This window comes from Nycticebus coucang, chromosome 5 (assembly GCF_027406575.1).
Source record: "Nycticebus coucang isolate mNycCou1 chromosome 5, mNycCou1.pri, whole genome shotgun sequence".
Classification (NCBI taxonomy): domain Eukaryota; kingdom Metazoa; phylum Chordata; class Mammalia; order Primates; family Lorisidae; genus Nycticebus; species Nycticebus coucang.
The window spans coordinates 38,655,562-38,677,191 of record NC_069784.1 but is presented as its reverse complement, the minus strand read 5'-3'; the positions used below and the strand labels follow the sequence as shown (position 1 = coordinate 38,677,191).

General features: G+C 37.8%; 1 protein-coding gene across 1 annotated transcript in view; it reads right to left on the bottom strand.

Moving 5' to 3' along the window:
* The window catches only part of STXBP3 (syntaxin binding protein 3), a 71,058-nt gene that overhangs the window by 29,705 nt on the left and 19,723 nt on the right, over nt 1-21,630 (bottom strand). The window contains exons 5-9 of the mRNA XM_053592034.1: nt 20,083-20,161; nt 18,690-18,790; nt 11,762-11,916; nt 8,669-8,759; nt 4,741-4,865 (exon numbers count right to left, since the gene is read on the bottom strand). Coding sequence (XP_053448009.1) covers nt 4,741-4,865; nt 8,669-8,759; nt 11,762-11,916; nt 18,690-18,790; nt 20,083-20,161 — 551 coding nt within the window. The remainder of the gene's footprint in view (nt 1-4,740; nt 4,866-8,668; nt 8,760-11,761; nt 11,917-18,689; nt 18,791-20,082; nt 20,162-21,630) is intronic.

The following is a 21,630-nucleotide window of genomic DNA, read 5'->3' as shown; positions in this document are numbered from 1 at the left end:
CTTCCCTCAATAGCCTCTGTAAGATAACACCTCTACTGTGAAACTTATGATTTTTTAAGGTATTTTCCAGACTTTGCCTTCCAATGGGCCCTCTAAAGCCAACAAGACAAGTGACACATACCGCAGAATGGACTGCAAGAATGCAGTTCCTGTATCACTATGATTTCATTCAAGCAACCACAATCCCAATTCCATTGCCCTCTGCTTGCCAAATTTTCTTTTAACACCCCAGCCTAGAATTCTTCGGGGAGGCAGATTTGAGGAATTTCTCGTCTCCTCATTCAGCTACCCAAAAATTATTAACATCTTTCCCTGCTGCGACATTTGCTGTCTCAGTGTATGGGTTCTTTTCTGCACTTTGTTTTTCTGTGGCAAAACAAACTTGACTGGGTGGTAATAGAATGGAAGGTGAAATAAGAGAAAAACTAACAAGCCATAAAAAAAAAAAAAAAAAAAAAAACTGTGATAGCTTTAATGAGCTCTACTGAAGAGATCAACAATTTAAGGGGTTTATGAAACTACTCAAAATGGACATCCTGGCTGTGGACAGTGGCTCATACTTATAATCCCAGTGCCTTGGGATGGGAGGATCCCGTAAGGCCAGGAGCTTGAGACCAGTGGGAGCAACATATGGAGTTCCTGCCTCTACAAAAAATGAGAAGAATTAGCCAGGTGTGGTGGCTAGCTACTTAAGAGGCTGAGGCAGGAGGATTGCTAGAGCCCAGGAATTTGAGGTTGCAGTGAGCTATGATGCTACCACTGCACTCTATCCTGGGTGGCAGAGAGCGAGCCTGTATCACAAAAAATAAAAAAAAGGCAGGGGATTTCCTGTTGCTTCCCCAAATGTAATCTCTTTCTTCTCTTTTTATTTAGATATCCTTTTCCATTAGTGGAGCCAAGGAAGATACTATCATCCGTGGATCTGCGATTTCCTAAGCCAAGATCAGGAAGGACTACATCGAGTTGCCCTGGGTCCAGACTGCAAATAATGCATGTGGGCTTCTGCTATACCAATACTATCATTTCTACAACCCCTCAAATTATAAAACCATCCACCCGTGCGGTCTTTTTCTTTGTAATCCTGAAATTTACAACTTTTTTTTTTATTGTATCTTTGATTTTTAAGTGATTTGTAAACAAAGATTAAGTAGAAAGCCTAATGGTACTCAAAGATGATGACAATCTGGGCTGAGTGTGGTGGCTCACACCTGTAATCCCAGCACTTGGGAGGCTGAGGTGGGTGGACTGTCTGAGTTCAAGGGTTCGAGATCCCGTCTCTAAAAATAGTCGGGCATTGTGGCGGGTGCCTGTAGTCCCAGCTACTTGGGAGGCTGAGACAAGAGAATCACTTGAGCCGAAGAGTTTGAGGTTGCTGTGAGCTACGACGCCACAGTACTCTACTGAGGGCAACAAAGTGAGACTCTGTCTCAAAAAAAAAAAAAGTCACCAACATTAAAAATTTTATCTGGACACTTAGAATTTCCTGCCTTATATTCTGATTCTGTCAAAAACTGTGGTGGTGCACAAACCACAGGGAGATCATGCGCCCATCCAAGCCCTATCTCTGGACTCTTTTGATCTGTGCTCCCATCTAAATCTTATCTCTGGACTTTTTTGGTTTAGGGCAAAGGGAATATAACTTGCTGGGTTTTTGTTTTTGAGACAGTGTCTCATTATGTTGCCCTCAGAGTGCCCTGGCATCACAGCTCAGAGCAACCTCCAACTCCTGGACTTAGGCAATTCTCTTGCCTCAGCCTCCCAAGTAGCTGTGACTACAGGTACCAGCTATTTTGTTGTTGTAGTTGTCGTTGTTTGGCAGGCCCAGGCTGGATTCGAACCTGCCACCTCCAGTGTATGTGGCTGGCAGCCTAGCTGCTGAGCTATAGGCACCGAGCCTGGATTTGTTTCTGTTATATCTCTTACTCTTAAAAAATTAAAATCTTGTTTTGCTTACCAACAAACATAGGGAGATATATACTTTAAATACTAGGTTAGAAATATCTAAAATTTATATCTATAATCTAAAACCAAATCCTCTGTCAGTTTATGACTTCTTTTCTACATCTCTTGAGCAATGCAGGTTTAGATACCTAAAGGATAATAGAGGCAAATAATATCCCTTCTGAATAAACTGCTTATAACAATTTCTATAATAGAAAAATAGCTATGTTGACTTGTTATTGAACATTGATACAAAAAACAGAAAAACTCTTTACCTAACAAATGCAATCAGTGTAACCTGGCTTATTGTACCCTCAATGAATCCCCAACAATAAAAGAAACAAAAAAAAACCCCAGAGGGTGGGCGCCTGTAGCTCAAGGAGTAGGGCGCCAGTCCCATATGCTGGAGGTGGTGGGTTCAAACCTAGCCCTGGCCAAAAACCAAAAAAAAAAAATAATAATAAATAAATTAAAAAACCCAGAAAAACTCAAATCAAGATTTGTCTAGAATGCCAATAAAATGCAAAATTATTTTAATATATAATTTATGAAAAAAACATTAAATATCAAAATTATCACAAGTGTTTGTATCTTCAGCTAATAAAACTACTAAATTAATTTAAATATACAATTTCAGAAAGTTCAAGACTAGCTTGAACAAGAGCATGACTGTGTCTCTACTAAAAATAGAAAAATTAGCCAGACATGGTAGTAAGTCCGTATAATCCCAGCTACTTGGGAAGCTGAGGCAAGAGGATCACTTGAACCCAGGAATTTGAGGTTGCTGTGAACTATGATGCCACAGCACTCAACCTAGAGCAACAGACTGAGATTCCATCTTAAAAAAAAAAATCCTATCAATTAACATATGTAATATACATATACATACCTGTCAATGAATCATGACGATACAGTGAAATGGTTTCTTTATTAAAAAGCTATTTCGGGGCGGCGCCTGTGGCTCAGTCGGTAAGGCGCCGGCCCCATATACCGAGGGTGGCGGGTTCAAACCCGGCCCCGGCCAAACTGCAACCAAAAAATAGCCGGGCGTTGTGGCGGGCGCCTGTAGTCCCAGCTACTCGGGAGGCTGAGGCAAGAGAATCGCTTAAGCCCAGGAGTTGGAGGTTGCTGTGAGCTGTGTGAGGCCATGGCACTCTACTGAGGGCCATAAAGTGAGACTCTGTCTCTACAAAAAAAAAAAAAAAAAAAAGCTATTTCGGGCGGCACCTGTGGCTCAAGGAGTAGGGCGCCGGTCCCATATGCCGGAGGTGGTGGGTTCAAACCCAGCCCCGGCCAAAAAAAAAAAAAAAAAAAAGCTATTTCATCTTTTTGTTTGACATTATTATTATTCTAAGACAGGGTTTTGCCCTGTTACCCAGGCTGGAGTGCAGTGGTGTCATCATAGCCCACTGCAATTTTGAACCTGGGCTTACATGGGCCTCCTACCTCAGTCTCCCAAGGAGCTAGGACTATAGGTGCTTGCCACTGTAACAGAAGTAAGGGTCTGAAAAGGGGCAAAATAGTCTCTTTAAAATCCTTCACCCTTTCTGAGGAATTAAAACCTGTATTCCTTGAAGCCCCACCTTCATCCTGACAATTCCCCTCTCGTTCTCTGGGTTCTTGGGTTGGCTACAGCAGAACAGCAGTGGTTCTTTGCTATGATGACTTCTGATTGCCATGTACAGTATGTTCAGAGTTAGATAACTCTTCATTGTAAACTGTGTAACTGCCTAGAGCAGCTATTATAAATCAGCCTAACATTTAAACAAAAAACCCCAAACTCAAAAAATCCGCATTTCTTCCCCAGGCCAGTAATTAGAGGGACAGAGGAGTGCTGTTTTCTAGAGGAGATGGCTCAACAAAACTATCAGGACTGAGGTCATGAGATCCTCTTCACTGGACATGCAATAGTTAAACAGCAATAGCCCAAAGCTGAAAGCCCCTTTAAAAAACCCTATTATTTCTCCTTACAGAGGGGAAGATACTTCCTTAAGAGGACAGTCTGCCATTCTCCTCATTTGTGGGCAAATTAATACACTTCTCTTTCCTTTTCCTCCAAACTACTTGTCCTCATTCTTTGTTTGGCTTCAGGGACAAGTACCAAACTTTTAACTTTCAGCAACACCACCATGGGGATCATTTTTTCCATTTTTTGTAGAGATGGGATCTCGCTATTGCCCAAGCTGATCTCAAACTCCTGGCCTCAAATAATCCTCCCACCTCTACCTCTGACATTACTTTTAAAGTAAATATTCTTAAATCAAGATTATGACAGTAATTGGCACCAAAATGGTAAAACCGTGCCTGTTCTTGATAGCTGTCTTTCGTGGTTTTCTAGTGTTCTAGTCTTTTTAAATGTTATTTGATAAGACAAATATACTTTTAAGTATACGATTCAGAATACTTACAACCTATTTTGAATATGGTTTCCACTTTGATAAATATGGTGAGCCTAGTATTTACTTTTAACTTAAGTGAAAAGCCCAAATTCCACTTGTTTAAATGTAGTTCTGCTGGGGATATAGCTAAGGAAGCAAACACACCAAAAAAACTCCAGAGCAATCAAGTTACCCATTAACTTACGTGGTATACGTCAACATGTTGTTTTTCTTTAAGATTAAGATTATGATTATGATTATTTCTTAAAGATTATGATTCTTTAAGAAATAAGAGAAAGATAAAGTCTGAATAAAAAAGGCTACAGAGGTTTCAGATCGCTAGTACCTATATAAATCACTAGATGCTCATACCCTATCCTATTTGTATATGCCCTTTACATGCCCTTCAAGTTATACTTGCTTGTATGTATCGTTCTCAATTGGTAGTAGATCATATGCCATTGCCTGAAAGGTCAGTTCATGCAGGACAGTGGACACAGGATCAAAGCCACGATCAATTATTAAGAGCTGGGAATGAGTTTTACCCTAGAATAAAAAGACAAAATTATTTTAAGAAAGTTCAATTTCTTTACGTGAACATATTATTAATATTTTAGAAAACCAAAATAGACTTTTCCTAAGTCCTGTCCCTTCTCCTACCAAGAACATACAATAAATCATTAATTGCCTTAAGAATATATTAAAACAAAGAAAAACCTGAGTAGCACAAGAGGGAAAAAACCAAGACAATGTAATTAGAAGTTTTTGTAATTAGATTAAGAAGCCATATTTAATAATACAATTGACTCTGGTACAGCATTTTATATATGTTTATATGTATCAAACCAGATGCATATATAAACACATATAGAAATGTATATGTGTTTTAAATATCTGTGTATATATAATATGTATACATATACATATATATATATATATATTTTTTTTTTTTTTTTAAGAGACAAGGTCTCACTCTGTCCCCTAGGCTGGTTTTGAACTCCTGGCCTCAAGTGATCCTCCTGCCTGGGCCTCCTGAAGTGCTAGAATTACAGGCATGAGCCACTGAACTCTTGCCAAAATAGATTTCCATCCAAACATGGGCTGAAAATACAGCATTCTCAGGTTGTGAAATCTAAGTATATGATGGATTGACTTTTCGTATATGTGGTTTTTGCAGGGGTGACCATGGGACTTTAGTAAAGACTTTAGTAAAATAAATTTTGGTACAAAGCAGAAGGTCCTGGAATCAACCCTTAGCATATACCAAAGGATAACTGTGTAATATTCTGAAAATTCCCTTGATAAAAGTAACATCTGGTTTTCAATAAATCTATTTTCTTATGAATTCGGCTCCACAAACACTAAAACTGATATAAATTATGAATAACAGCTACTACTTGAGCTCTTTGTTTTAGACATTTTGCTAAGAAAGAAATATGTGATTTCATTTAATTCTTTTAGTAACCCTGTAAGTTAGACATTATTATCTCTATCTGAACTTTCAGGGAATTAAGCAACTTGTCCAAATTACACCTGTAAGTGGTAAAAAGGAAATTCAAAAACTCAGGTCTTCATTCCAATGCCCGTGCTGTTAACTGTTAGGCTATTTTAAAAGAGATTAATGTCAACTGTGCTGACAAAACACAATAACAATAAAAGCCTGGTTACTATTAATTCACAAATAGCACCAATCACTAAACAGTGAATAGCAACAGTGCTGGGGAAACTTTCTGTTAATATCAATATCTTTCACATTTCATTTTACTTTTTTTAATTTGTTTTTTGAGACAAAGTCTCCCTAGATTGCCCCGGCTTGTCTTGAACTCCTGGTCTTAAGTGATCCTTGTGCCTCAGCCTCCACAGCAGCTGGGCTTACAGTGTGAGCCACTGCACCTGGCTCATAGTTCATTTTATTTTATTTATTTATTATTATGGTTTTTGAGGCAGAGTTTCAGTATGTCACCCTTGATAGAGTGCCGAGGCATCATAGCTCATAGCCACCTCAAAATCTTGGGCTTAAGCCATTCTCTTGCCTCAGTCTCCCAAGTAGCTGGGACTATAGGCGCCCACCACAACGCCCGGCTATTTTTTTTTTTTTTTTTTGCAGTTGTCATTGTTGTTTAGCAGGCGCAGGCTGGATTCTAACCCACCAGCCTCAGTGCATGTGGCTGGCACCACAACCACTGTGCTATGGGGCCTCATACTTCATTTTAAAAAGCAATAAATTCTTTATTATTCAAAGCAATAAGAGTTAACTATAACTCATTAGAAAAACATTTCCTATTTATTTTCATATAGCAAACTGAAGTAAAACCTTTTAAAATTAATCTAATTTATTTAAATAAACTCTGTGACAGTGTGGTATAAGAGCACAGCCCATGAATCATATAGATATGATTTTTAGTCCAGCCTTGACCACTTTCCTGCCATATGTGCTTAGACCAAATGCTAATGTTTATATGACAGTATTCTCTTTGTAAAGCAGAATATAACCATGGTACCTCTGCCTTATAAGATACTTACGAAGATTAAATGTAATAATACCATGAAACACTTAATCATAGGGCCTGTCATTTAGTAAGCCCTCAATAAATGTGAGATGAGTGTTCAGAAACATAAATAGGAAAAAGACCAGTACAATATAAATGCTATAAGCAGGGCTTAGAGCATATGACAGTATGTAGGAGGAAGCATCACTTAGCCTGAAGAGTCAGAAAAGGCGTTAAAAAGGAGTTAACACTTTGTCAGGTGTTCTTGAGTAAAGGAAAGGTAGCAAGCATTTGAAGGATGTATAATTTCCCAGACACAATGGAAAGGACATGTTCATTTTTTGTGAACTTTGCCCTTTTCCCATTGAAAACATGAAGGATCAAAGGGATATTTGCTAATATATTGATTGTGTATCTCTTCCTTAACTCAGCAAGCATTTATTCACTACCCACTATTCATACTAAGCTATTCAGTCTTCAAAATTACAACCAGAATAATAGCCATCACTAGACTTCCAAACCAAAATTGTTAATTTTTAAAGTAATGAATGTAACATCTAAGCTTACACCCTCCATTACAGCCAAGTTTTTTAATAATGGATTATGCCTTTTTCTAACACCTCTACCCAAAAAATCCTGTTATCAATGCAATAAACTCCCTCTTCTATCATGTTACACTCATTCTTCAAGTTCAAAGGCCTCTTTCTCTAGGATGCCTTTCAAGACTCCAGTTTAGGCTTGGTGCCTGTAGTTCAGGGGCTAGGGCACCAGCCACATACACTGGAGCTGGCGGGTTTGAACCCAGCCCTGGCCTACCAAACAACTATGACAACTGCAACCAAAAAATGGCTGGGCGTTGTCCCAGGCGCCTGTAGTCCCAGCTACTTGGGAGGCTGAAGCAAGAAATCACTTAAGCCTAAGAGCTTCAGGTTGCTGTGAGCTGTGATGCCACAGCACTCTACCCTGGGTGACATAGTGAGATTCTGTCTCAAAAAAAAAAAAAAAAGACTTCAGTTTAGAACAAGATAAGCCCCAGTCCATACTCCCATTATACTCTATATATTTCTTCCTCATTCTACTTATTACATAGTATTGTAATTGGTGGTTTCCTGGTCCATTTCCTCTTGGTTGGTAGTTCCTGAAACTACCAACAGGTGTTTTCATTCATTTTCTAGCTACTATGATATGGCTTCCTATTGCCTCTGTCAGTCTCTTTAGGCTCTTCATTCTCTAATTCACACCCAAATGCTGGTATCACTTGGGTTCCAACATTAGTCTTTGATTATGTTATCTTTATAAGGTAACAACAGCTAGCAATTATTAAATTCCTATAGGTGCCAAATAGCTGTGAACTCACATAATCCTCACACCAACCAAGAAAAAATACTAATATATATTATCTCATCCATTTTATAGATCAAAAAAACCCAAGGTCACAGAACTAGTAATAATAGAGATTCCTATATTTATTTAATGTTTACTCAATGGCAAGCATTATTCTAAGGACTTACATATATTAACTCATTTAACCCTCTCGTTAACATATAAAATAGATACTCTTATTATCTCCATTTTATAGAAAAAGAAAACTTAGTTACATATAAGTTACATAATTTGGCCAAACTGAAATTAATAATAAATGGCAGAGTCAGATTAGGACACAGTTCAGCCTTCAAACCCACTAACTTCTCTAAACCACACTGTCTGCTAAGATTTCCACAATGTCTATGTTAATGATTCTGAAATCAGTACTGGAGATCTATATAAATGATTCCCAAATACTAGAAAATGAATAAGTTTTTTTGGCTTGTAAATACAATAGACTTTATGCACAATAACTATTTGCCTTTCATATATTACCTTTATTAGGCTTTTTTCATCAATCTTGTAGTAGTCTTCAAGCTTTTTTTCAACAAGCTGTGCAAGCTTACTGGCATTATCTAGAGGCTTACTAAAAATAGTAAAAATGTTCAAACAATTATCTATCTTTCTTTCAGGACACACTTTACAATATCATATAGTTGAATTCTAAAGTTAAACCATGTTATTTATTTGTAAAAATGTTTACAAAATGAAAAACATTATAAACATGAAAAAGTTCAGATAATATAGCAAATATGTCAACACATTTGGAATTTACAAATATAAACCTTATCATATGTTGCTTTGGATTTTTTATTTCTTTTGTTTTTTTCTTTGCTTCAGATTTTTTAAAATAAATGAAAGAACATATTACCTGAAAAGCTGCAGTTTCCCTTTATTCTTCTATACCCCTAACCTCCCACCCAAGGGAATCACTATCATGAATTTCACATATATTCTTCTGGTCACTTCTGTTTTTGGTTGTTTTTTTTTTTGAGACAGAGCCTCAAGCTGTCACCCTGGGTAGAGTGTCGTGGCGTCACAGCTCACAGCAACCTCCAACTCCTGGGCTTAAGCGATTCTCTTGCCTCAGCCTCCCAAGTAGCTGGGACTACAGGCGCCCGCCACAACACCTGGCTATTTTTTGGTTGTAGTTGTCACTGTTGTTTGGCAAGCCCACGCTGGATATGAACCCGCCAGCTCTGGTGTATGTGGCTGGCGCCTTACCTTCTTGAGCCACAGGCGCAGAGCCACTTCTGTTATTTTTTTATATGTATGTGTTGTGTGCTTGTGATATATCTATGCTGACAATATATCATATTTATTCATTTTACCTCCTATGTAGGATTATATCATATGGTTATGCTGGATTCCATGCAATCATTCTCCTAATGACATTTGAGTGACTTTCAATTTTATGCTATTTCTTAGGTGCCACCTAAAGAATCTTTTAAAAGAGAAATGATGGCTTGGTGCCTGTAGCTCAGTGGTTAGGGTGCCGGCCACATACACCAGTGTTGGTATGTTCGAACCCGGCCTGGGCCTGCTAAAACTACAATGACGACAACAACAAGAGAATAGCTGGGCGTTGTGACGGGCGCCTGTAGCCCCAGCTACTTGGAAGCCTGAGGCAAGAGAATCGCTTATGCCCAAGAGTTTGAGGTTGCTGTGAGCTGTGACACCTGAGCTCTACAGAGGGCAACACAGTGAAACTGTCTCAAATAAATAAATAAAGGTTCTTAAAAAAAAAAGACAGAAGTAATAATACTTAGTACTATGGGCGGCGCCTGTGGCTCAGTCGGTAGGACGCCGGCCCCATATACCGAGGGTGGCGGGTTCAAACCCGGCCCCGGCCAAACTGCAACCAAAAAATAGCCGGGCATTGTGGCGGGCGCCTGTAGTCCCAGCTACTCGGGAGGCTGAGGCAAGAGAATCGCTTAAGCCCAGGAGTTGGAGGTTGCTGTGAGCTGTGTGAGGCCACGGCACTCTACCGAGGATCATAAAGTGAGACTCTGTCTCTACAAAAAAAAAAAAATAATAATAATAATAATACTTAGTACTAGTAGTGCAGAATATTTACTACTACAAGTTTTAGTAGTGCTGTGCACTCTTCAGAGTGCTCTACAGATTAATTCATTTAGTTCTAACAACCACCTTATGAGGTGATGGTACCTATCTCATGTCTATCCTCTTCGTCTTCTGCAGCCAGTACTCAATGTGATGAGGATATAGATCTTTCCAATGATCCACTTCTACTTAATAATGTCTTATGAGATAGGTACCATCATCATTCCCATTTCTCAGGTAAGGACACTGAGGCCAGCGTGTCACACATTGAGTATACAGCAGAGACAGAATTAAAACTCAAGCTATCTGGCCACATGGAACACAGGGATGATTCTCAAAAACTAATGTTGAGCAAAGAAGTAAAAAGCAACAAAAAATCTTATGATTCATTTGTAGCAGTTCAAAATCAGGCAAAACAAAAGCATGTGTTAGAAGTCAGGTGGTAGTCATTTGTGGAGAGGAACCGGGGATGCTGGGAAAGATCACAATCACAAGGGAGGCCTCAGAGCCTTGTCAATGTTCTATTTTTTGAACCTGCTGGAGTCAGATGGGAATGTTCATTTTGGAATGAATCATCAAGCCGTATCTAGCTGGTCCTGGAATAATGTCATTTTGTTCAGTGTTGTGTCATAGCAGTGAGTGGGGAAAAACTGATTCCCAGTCAGGGCCACTGTCTATGTGGAGTTTACATGCTCTCCCCAGGTCTGCTTGTTTTTTTCCTGGTGCTCTGGTTTCTTCCCACATCTCAAAGATGTGCCCGTTCAATTAATTAATGTGTCTAAATTGTCCCAGTCCAAGTAAACGTGGATGTGTGTGAGTGAGTGTGCCTAGTGACAGCATGGCATCTTGTCCAGATTGTGTTCCCACCTGTGTTCAGAGCTGCCAGGATGGGTTCTGGCTACCAGCAACCTAATTACTATTCTAATTAGCGTATGGTAAAATTGGTTTTATTATATATTGTTTCACTTAAACTCAGTTTCCAAAAACCTACTGAAGAGATTAAGTGAGGAATATATATGTACTTTATAGTAAACTTCATTTTTAAAAGATGCACATTAATCAAGCTATGCATTACTAAAGTTCAACTTTACCTCTTTAAAGAAAACACCAAAATTTATTTAGGACAGCCACAGGGATTAGGTATTACACATACTCAAACACTGTAACAAGTATCCAGAGAATGTGGCCATTTAAATTTGATGAAAATTTAATGATTACACATCCATTTTAAGACTGTATTTCATATGTGACAGCAAAGATGTTTCCTTTAAAAATTCCTTAAATTGATAAAAAAAAACTATGTATACAAACTTCCAAATTTAAGTTCTGAAATTCAGTAAGAGAGGCTCCTAGTTAATGTGAAAATTTAAGCCTTAAATTTTAAATCTCCTATATGTAGAGCATGGTAGTTATAAAAGGAAAATAAATTTTGCACACCAATACACAAAAGTACCGAGATATTACTTACCTCTATACTGGACGGCAAATAGAAAGCGTAACATGTACAGACTCTGAGTATCTTACCTTTTATATCTTACTCCAGGGTTTTCATCCAAGGTAGCACAGACCGTAACTATCTGCTCAGCCATTGCTTCCATAATGGCATCTTTTCCATTTGCATTACCAGGATCTGGACTATAGCAGTAATAAAATGCATCTGGTACATCAAGAGTATACACCTAAAGTTAGGCCAAAAAAAGTCACACTGCTAATCTGGAGATTCAATTTAAAAACTGTATCAATAAAAATGCAGTTATTGTTTGGGACATTAAAAAAAATTTGCACTAACCATGCTGTCTTCCTGAAACAACTGTGTCTTAACCTTAATCAAATTTCATTTTCACTGTCACCTTGATTTCATCCTTTCTTTTCTCACTCTCCTTTCCTGTTTTCACTACCTATCTCCTTCAATTCTTGTTTCATATACAGATTACACTGTTTGCTTTTCAGTACCTGTGCAATAGATGAAAGAATCTGAAGTAGTCAAACTAAAATAAAAACCTAACAGGACAAATACAACAAAGCCAAAACTGGTCTATATGTTACACGTAAATTAAAAATCTTTATTTATTTTTTTAGACAGTTTCATTTTGCAGCCCTCAGAGTGCCATGGCATCATGGCTCACAGCATCCTCAAACTCTTGAGCTCAAGCAAACCTCTTGCCTCAGCCTTCAGCGTAGCTGGGACTACAGGTGCCTGCCACAACGCCTGGCTATTTTTAAAGATGGGGTCTTACTCTTGCTCAGGTCTCTTAAACTCCTGAGCTCAAATGATCCACCTGCCTCGGCCTCCCAGAGTGCTAGGATTATAGGCATGAGCCACCGTGCTTGGCCTTAAATTAAAAATCTTAACCCGTTAGAAATTAACCTAGAAATTTCCCATAGTTGATATATATCTTCAACTCTTTAGCTTACACTTTTCATGTCCTTAATATAGAGGTATACTTCCCAAAAAGACATCACATTGTGCCAGAAGTAAGTCTTAACACACGTATAGGGAAACCTCACAGGTGCACTCATTCACTGAACAAAAGAATTTACTTATGTGCAAAGAACTGAATTAGAGGCTTACTGTGTTAGCTGAAGAATACAAAGAAGCAACTCTCTAATTGGTGTTGAGGGTCCCAATTAAACCAAGTTGTTTTGTTGTTTATAACAATGATAGTGATCCCTCTCAGCCTAGGATAATGTATTGCGTGTAAAAGTGGGCAAATAATAAACATTGTAGATTAAGTAATAAATCACGAACAAACTTCCTTGCCTTCCTTCCACGTACATTCATTTCTCTGAACATAACCCATCATCAACAGCAGCAGCCTAAACACGGACTGAGATTCAGTTGTGGCTAATCCACTCACCTCTTTGCTGCTCAAAGGCTAGATTGCTATATTAACTGTCAAAAAGCATTTGATGTGATTTCTCATTCCATCCTACTGCAGCAGATAATATTATCTGCTCAAAAATATTTACTGCCCCTGCCCCACAATAAGGCTTCTCCCTATGAGAGTACACTTTCACTGATGGATTTTAAGCCTGGTTATGGCCACTGGAAAGTGTACAGAAGAGGAACATGCCACTTCCCAACAGAAGCTTTAAAAGCCATTGTGTAGCTCCACCACTTGCTCTTCCCTCTGCTATGTCCCGCACTTCAGCCTTAGTCCCAAAATGTAGAGGATGTACAGCAAAGCACCAGCGAAACCACAATGGACAACAACATGAGTAAGGAATAAGCCTCTGTTGTCATGATGCACTGAGATTTGGGAGGTTCTTACCATAAGTAATCTAAGCCATCTAATACTCCAATGTGTTACAGAGAATCTAGGGGCTGATTCTCATTCTAGAATCAATCTCACCCACCACCATTAAAAGTTCTTTTTAGACTACCACGTATTTTCTTCATCTTTAAGACACACAAGCAACTCCTTAGATACACACCCATTTACCCTTCATGCTATAGCTATTTTGGTTTTATCTCTACCTAGATCCCTTCTAGCATCCTCTCCAATAACTATACCAAACTCTTTGTACTTTCTAAGGTCCACTGTGAACAAACTCCCTCACATTCTTGAAAGCTTTCCATTTTCAGCTGACTCTTGAACAACATGGTGAACTGTACAGGTCCATTTCTATGTGGATTTCTTTCAACAGAAATTATACAAAGTATGCCTCCCTCTCCTGCCTCCCCTTTCACCTGTTACCCCTGAGACAGCAAAACCAATTCCTCTTCTTCTTTCATAGCCAGTACTCAATGTTATGAGGATACAGATCTTTCCAATTATCCAGTTCTACATAATAAATAGTAAATATATTTCTCTGCCTTATGATTTTTTTTTTTTGGAGACAGAGTCTTACTATGTTGCCCTTTGTAGAGTGTTGTGGCATCACAGCTCACAGCAACCTCTAACTCTTAGGCTTAACTCTTGCTTCAGCCTCCTAAGTAGCTGGGACTACAGGCGCCCACTACAACGCCCAGCTATTTTTTTTGTTGCAGTTGTTATTGTTGTTTAGCAGGCCGGTGCTGGGTTCGAACCCGCCGGCTTTGGTGTACATGGCTGGCGCCGTAACCACTGTGCTATAGGTGCCAAACCTGCCTTATGATTTTTTTTTTAATTTTTATTAAATCATAGCTGTGTACATTAACATGATCATGGGGCACCATACACTTGGTTCATAGATCGTTTGACACATTTAGGATTTTCTTAATCACATTTTCTTTTCTCTTGTTTTCTTTATTGTAAGAATACAGTACACAATACATACAATATACAAAATATGTGTTGGTCAACTGTTTTGGGGGAGTCAAGAGTTTTATGTGGACTTTCAATTATGTAGGGGATTGTTGCCACTAACCCCCACATCATTCAAGAGGCAACTGTACTTGCTTTAATGTATATGTGATAGTATTACCTACCTTAAACCCTTTGAAAGGGAAAAAAGATCTTCCTTTAATCACTATGATTCATGGTGAATCACCATGAGGAGTGAGTCAACCTTCTTCTCCATGTAACTTCTTTTTTTTTTTGGTTGCAGTTCAGCCGGGGCTGGGTTTGAACCCGCCACCCTCGGTATATGGGGCCGGCGCCTTACCGACGAGCCACAGGCGCCGCCCTCCATGTAACTTCTAAATGTGCTGAATATCCAACCTTATTTCGTGGAAGCCCTATCACATCTGCCTTTACCAATCTCTTCCCAGTGATCTCCTGACTTCTAGGAATCTACTTTTCCTTAAAAACTTTAGCACAGTCCCTGTTTTCTGTACCAGTTCATTTTCTGCCATTATTCTCAGTAGAACCTGGAGCCTCCTACAATGTAGTCTCAATCTACCTACAGAGCACCATACCTTTCCAACCCTCCTGCTTCCCTGTACTTTTCTTTATCTTTACATTCAAATTATTCTCACCTTTTAGAATGTTCTTTCCCTATTCATTATTATTTTTCCCAGTAAATAGCATTTTGTTTTATGACACTCTGTGATAATACAATAAATATACAAAACTTCCAACCCACCTAAAACATTAGCGGGACAGATGGAGAGTATATAGAACCATGACAGTCACCCCTATTATTAGTGAACATATATTCACTCTTCAAATGTTTTTCCAATCTCCTACTAAGAATTAATCTCTCTTAAATTCACAAACTATCTTGATTAAATCATTAACAGATATTTATCAAAATATCAAATTACACCCCATAAAATATGTATAATATATGAATTTTAAAAATAAATACAAAAGAAAAAAATCTCTCTACTTTTGTGACAGACTACAAGTTGCCTCTCAATAACCATATTTCCTTTACTTTTCAGTAAGTAGGCATCTTTGTGAGGAACAGCCTTATATGCCCAAGTAAAAGAAATTTCTCAGTTTCCCATGCACTTACGATGGCAATGTGACTAAATTTTAGCTGAGGTACAAATGTAAATTATTATTTTATTCTTCCTTTCATCCTGCTACTTCAGATGATGATGTAACAATTGTAGTCATCTTGGATCATGAAGCTCATGCCTAGGAGTCTAGGCCCCTGAAAATTTTGTACAGCCAGCATACCAGTCTTATGTAGTCTATTCCTGACTTCTTTTACATTAGCAAACAATAAATTCCATATTGTTTAAGCCACTGAAAGTTTAGATTTTTCTTTTATATGTAGTTGAACCTAATCCTTATTGATTAAACTGTAAATGATATGGTTTGAAGATGTATAATATCTTTGTATCTTATCTCCTTTACAGTATTCAAGTGAGGGTAGGGCATATACCTTGCTCGTCTTTTCACAGCACACTGGTTTGCACTTAGCAGAAAATGTTCACTGACCATGATTATTGCTGATAGCTCAAAGGACTTAGTAACATTTCATTTGTATGTTCACTTGCAAACAAACAAAAATCCAAAATACTTTCACTGCAATTTCTCCAAAACAATTAAATTTATTAAATAGACCCACTTACAATACTTATCAAGGAATAAATTGAAAAAACTCCACCACAAGGACCACTGTAGTGCAGAAGAAAAAAAAAAAAGAAAAAACTTAGTGGAAAAATCTTAAATGATCACAACATTATGCCTATAATACTAGCACTCTGGGTGGGCAAGGCAGGAAGCTTGCTTACGGTTAGGAGTTCAAGACTAGCCTGAGCAAGAGCAAGACACTGTCTCTACAAAAAATAGAAAAATTAGCCAGGCGTAGTGGTTTGTGTCTGTAGTTTCAGCTACTCACGTGACTGAGATCAGAGGACTGAGAGAGCCCAAGAGTTTGAGGTTGCACTGAATTATGTTCACATCACTGCACTCTAGCCTGGGCAACAGACTAGAGTAAAAGAAAAAGAAACTAGTAAATATAAAATTTTCAAGACAGTTCTCTACACATGTAAAGAGAAGTTATTTCCATCAACCATCAAAATAGTCAGATATCTACACAAATCTCTCCTTCAAATAAACATAGCAATTACAGAATTTGAATTTTGGGACTAAAACTATATCTTCTGTGATGTAAGATGCTATGGAAATGTTTGCATGTTTGTAGTGTTTATCTCACTACTACTTAATTCCACATCAGTTTAGGAAGCTCAATTTCACTGCACACTCAAGTTACATATCATATTAAAGGATTAAGTCTAAAGGTAACTTTTGGAAAACAGCTGAATGCTAAGCAGATAAAATTTCACAATTTGGATTATAATCTTTCTTTGTCAACAACAGCAGTATCCTAAGAGAAATCCCTAATCTGGGAACTTCTATCCCTTACAATACTGACCTCATAGTTACATACAACAGCAAACTAATTCAATTCTCTAAAATGCTAGAATCCAAATACACTGACTAGAGCACAACAAACTTGAACAATTCACTAGTCATGTGAGTTGGGGCAAGTTACTTAACCTCTTTGATGTCCTGATTCTTTTTTTTTTTTTCTGAGACAGAGTCCACTTGGAGAGTGCTGTTGGCCTCATAGCCCCCCATAACCTCAAACTCTTGGGCTGAAGCGATCCTCTTGCTCAGCCAACAACCTACCTCCTCCCCCAGTAGCTGGGACTACAGGCTCTCACCACAATACCTTGCTAGTTTTTCTGTCTCTTGCTCAGTCTGGTCTTGAATTCCTCCCAGAGTGCTAGGATTATAGGGATGAGCCACCACATCTGGCCATGATTTCCTGATCTTTAAAATGGAGAAAGAAGTATCATCTATTCACAAGGCTACTGTGAAGATTAAATGAATGCATTCACGTAAAGCACCCAGAAAATTATCTGGTACAGAGTACTATGTAAATGTTCGCTAGTATCATCATTACAGTTACTAATTAAAGGCTCATTAACTGTTCCAAAGGCAAAGCAAACAAATCAAAAAAACCCTTTCATTGTATAAATTATAAATGATAATTTAATTATATAGTTTATCAACAAACATGTATTTAAATATCACAAATAGTTATTGAAGCTAAATATTTTTTGTAGTTACCTAACAGATTATGCTCAGAAATCTCTTGATTTTGGCCAGGAACGGTGGCTCACGCCTATAATCCTAGCACTGAGAAGCTGAGGTGGGTGGATAGCCTGAGCTCACAGGTTCAAGACCAGCCTGAGCAAAAGTGAGACCAGTCTCTATTAAAAATAGAAAAAAAAAAAAAAAGAAAAACTGAGGTAAGAGGATCGCTTGAGACTGAGTTTGAGGTTGCTGTGAGATATGACACCATGGGACTCAACCCATGGTGACAGACAGACTCTATCTCAAAAAAAATTAAAAAACCTCTTGATTTCATAATCTAACAACCTAACAGCGCTATAATGTGACAAACACAGCACTTAATGGCAGATACTTTTCATTATTAACGTCATATTCTAATTTATTGCTCACGTTCCTCCTTTCCTCATAGGGAATGTTTATTTGTGAATTAAGTTCAAAATTCACCAAATACGTATATAAAACATCTTTATTGTATACTTCATTAACAAATAAGCTCATAGGGCGGCGCCTGTGGCTCAGTCACTAAGGCGCCGGCCCCATATACCAAGGGTGGCGGGTTCAAACCCAGTCCCGGCCAAACTGCAACCAAAAAATAGCTGGGCGTTGTGGCAGGCGCCTGTAGTCCCAGCTACTCGGGAGGCTGAGGCAAGAGAATAGCTTAAGCCCAGGAGTTGAAGGTTGCTGTGAGCTGTGTGAGGCCACGGCACTTTACCGAGGGCCGTAAAGTGAAACTCTGTCTCTACCAAAAAAAAAAAAAAACACAAATAAGCTCATAGCCTGAGCAAGTGTGAGACCCGGTCTCTACTAAAAATAGAAAAACTGAGGCAAGAGTATTGCTTGAGCCCAAGAATTCGAAGTTGCTGGGAGCTATGATGCTATGGCACTCTACCCAGGGCAACAAAGTGAGGTTCTATCTCCAAAAAACAAAAAGCAAATCATAAAACCAAATTTGAAAATCTACTATCAATGAAAATTAAAAATACGGAAAGTACCTGAGATTCACGTGGTATGAAGGAAATATTTATTTCTTTACATCTTCTTATTGACTTGGAGCAAGAAGCCTTAATTTTGTTAAAGAGATTATCGGGACAAACTGAGAGGGGAAGAAAAAAAAAAAATCAAAGCATATGATAACACCCAGGAATTATTTACTTTGCATCGATAATTACTAGCTTCAAAGTAATTTACGGTAAGGACAGAGATAAAATATAAAGATTGTTCTCTGCTTTACAGGAACAGATATATTCTAGTCAAAAGGGCTATAACAGAAATTCCAACTTCCTCATTCAAATACATCATACCCTCAGATACATTTCCATAGAGATCTGCTAACAGAGCAAACTAAAATTGCTAGGAAGGAAAATCATGTTCAAACTCGTGAACTCAAAGAGTAGCACTTTCAGAATGTCTTTAAAATTTAATATACTTTTCCAACTTTGCCACTAAGTAATCTACACTGCAACCTTATCACACAAATTGTTAATTTTTCCTCAAATTACAAGCAGTTTTCTAATGTCAGGGAATTCTAAGACTCTAAAATACTAAGTTTCAGAACTCATAACCCAAGTTGTTTCCCCTTTCACTTCAGAGTTCCTAATAGGTCTAGGTTGGAATATCAGTGTCTTTTATCAAGATGTTCATTACCCTTAAGGTTCCTTAAGTTAGAAGGGGCTTTCTGTTCATTAAATTTTATCAAGTCCAACAGAAATTCTATATAATAAAGTTACTTAAATGACAAATATTTATGATATGGTATTTTTAATATATAAACTACCAGGCATGAGATAACCATTTATAAGGAAACCATATACTACTTAAAGTGAGGAATCTCTAAAGCGTAAACCAAGACAACTCAGATAAATAGTATTTTTATTTTGAAGTATAATTATGTAACATTAAACAGAATTGTCTGTGTCTCCAGACTTCTCTGTGATCCACTAGTGTAGCTGTTTTCTATGTGAGCATATGGCATAGTCAGAGAAATGTGACAGATTTTCTCCCTTAAAATTTGCCAGATGGCTGCTTTCTTCAGTGCCCTCCCAAAAGGTCTTATTTTTGATAATATAATCAAATCTCCAATTGAAATGTTAATTAAAGGTAATTCTGTCACCAGCACAGAATCTGAGAGATAGCCCTCTCCATCAATCTCCTACCAACCATTCCTGTACACCAGCAAAGGTGACCTTTCAAAGTAGTTGGGAATGGTTTAATTTCCTATCACCTTAGCATGAATTAGAATAGATATAATCTCATATTTTTAGAATTCTAGCCTAATTACAATAAATGATAAATAGAAAATAACTAGTACTAAAAAATTACTATAAAAAGTAGGTTAAAACTGATAGAATTTTAAACAATGACGCAATAATTTTTAAAGAGACTTACAGTCAGTGAAGTATAAATATGCTGCTTTGTACTTGTTCTCCGATTTACTTGCAAAATCTCGTAAGAAACAATCTACAGACTTAAAAAAGGTTAGATGTTAATACACATTTTAGTAAATACTAATTTAAATATGCTAGCTTTTGAAATAACTAAGGTTACTTTAAGAATAATTAAAAGCTTACTGGCTAAAAGTTTAATTTATAAACTGATTTCCTGAGATGCTATGTTCTCCAGCCAATGATAATTAATAAGACTACTTTTTAATAATTAATTAGTAAAATAATAAACAATAAAGTAATAAGCATGAGCGGAATGTACTTTCTGGCAATGAAGCAGCCTAGGAAAGCTGAAGCACCATAGAAGACAAGACTATATTAGAAGATAACAGACCAAGGAAATGAGAAGCCAACATTCTGGAAGTATTTACACGGACAGTGAAACCAACCAGACTTGTGACTGGAGAAGTACTGGAGAGAGTGACAGTGAGCTCAGAGCTTAAACTGTCGATTGCTTAGAAAGATCCAGAAACTAGTAGATGACTACAAGGATGAGAAACAAGAGGTAATATAGTCTGGTAGTATATGCCTTGGTGTGGTAGTTTTAGAAAGAAAGGTGGTTAAAATCATCTAGACACAAAAAATCAACAAACAATTCAATTATTATCTCTCTTCCATCTGCTCCTTCTCCTTCTGGAACTCCTAGAACTGTATTTCTGGTAGATCTCATGGTTCTACCCCATAAGTCTCTTATCTTTTCCCTCATGATTTCTATGACTCATTTTTTTCCTTTGAGATATTCCATTTTGATCTTCTAAGCCACTAACTCAAATTTCAAAAGTAATCATCCTCTCCTTCAATTAACCATTTAAGTAAGAAATCACACTTTTAAGCTTCAGAGTTTTTGTACTATAGTAGACTCTCCTCATGGAACTATTTTTCTGTTCAGGTTGACATGCTTCAAGCGGCTGTTTCACTAGATAAAGTGTTTTCTTCATTTTACTGAACTCTTTGGCACCGGATCCACTCACTTAGCTGGGTGGTCACTTTTCCTTGTTAACTCACTTGAGGCTTAGGTTTAGTTGCTAGAATAGGAGGAATCAAAGAAGTTTCTCTTCCCAAGGGCAAAACCACCCAAGTAGACAAACCACCAAGGCCTTTATGAATCATCCACTTGATCTTTCCCCTGAAGTTCATGTATCTCTTATAGCAAAGTCTTCCTGAAATCTGTCACTTCATGATCCTTGCCTGGGAACTGTGATGGGTTTCTAGGTGCTTGCCCAGCCTATGAGAAGCATGGCTCATCCCAGGTTTCTTCACCAGTTCTCCCACAGAGCCCAAGGCCTCACATGATACTCAGAGGTCTGCAGGACCCAGCAAGCGAATGACTGAGTGCAGGAAAGAAATTGGGAGTTGGTTATGGTAGATGAAGAAGTCACTTTCAGATACTATCTTCTCTGAATACTTTGTTTCTTTACTAAATATACAATTTTATATCCTGCTTTTATCACTTAAAATAAACATTTACTTGGGTCATTAAAAATTTCTAGAA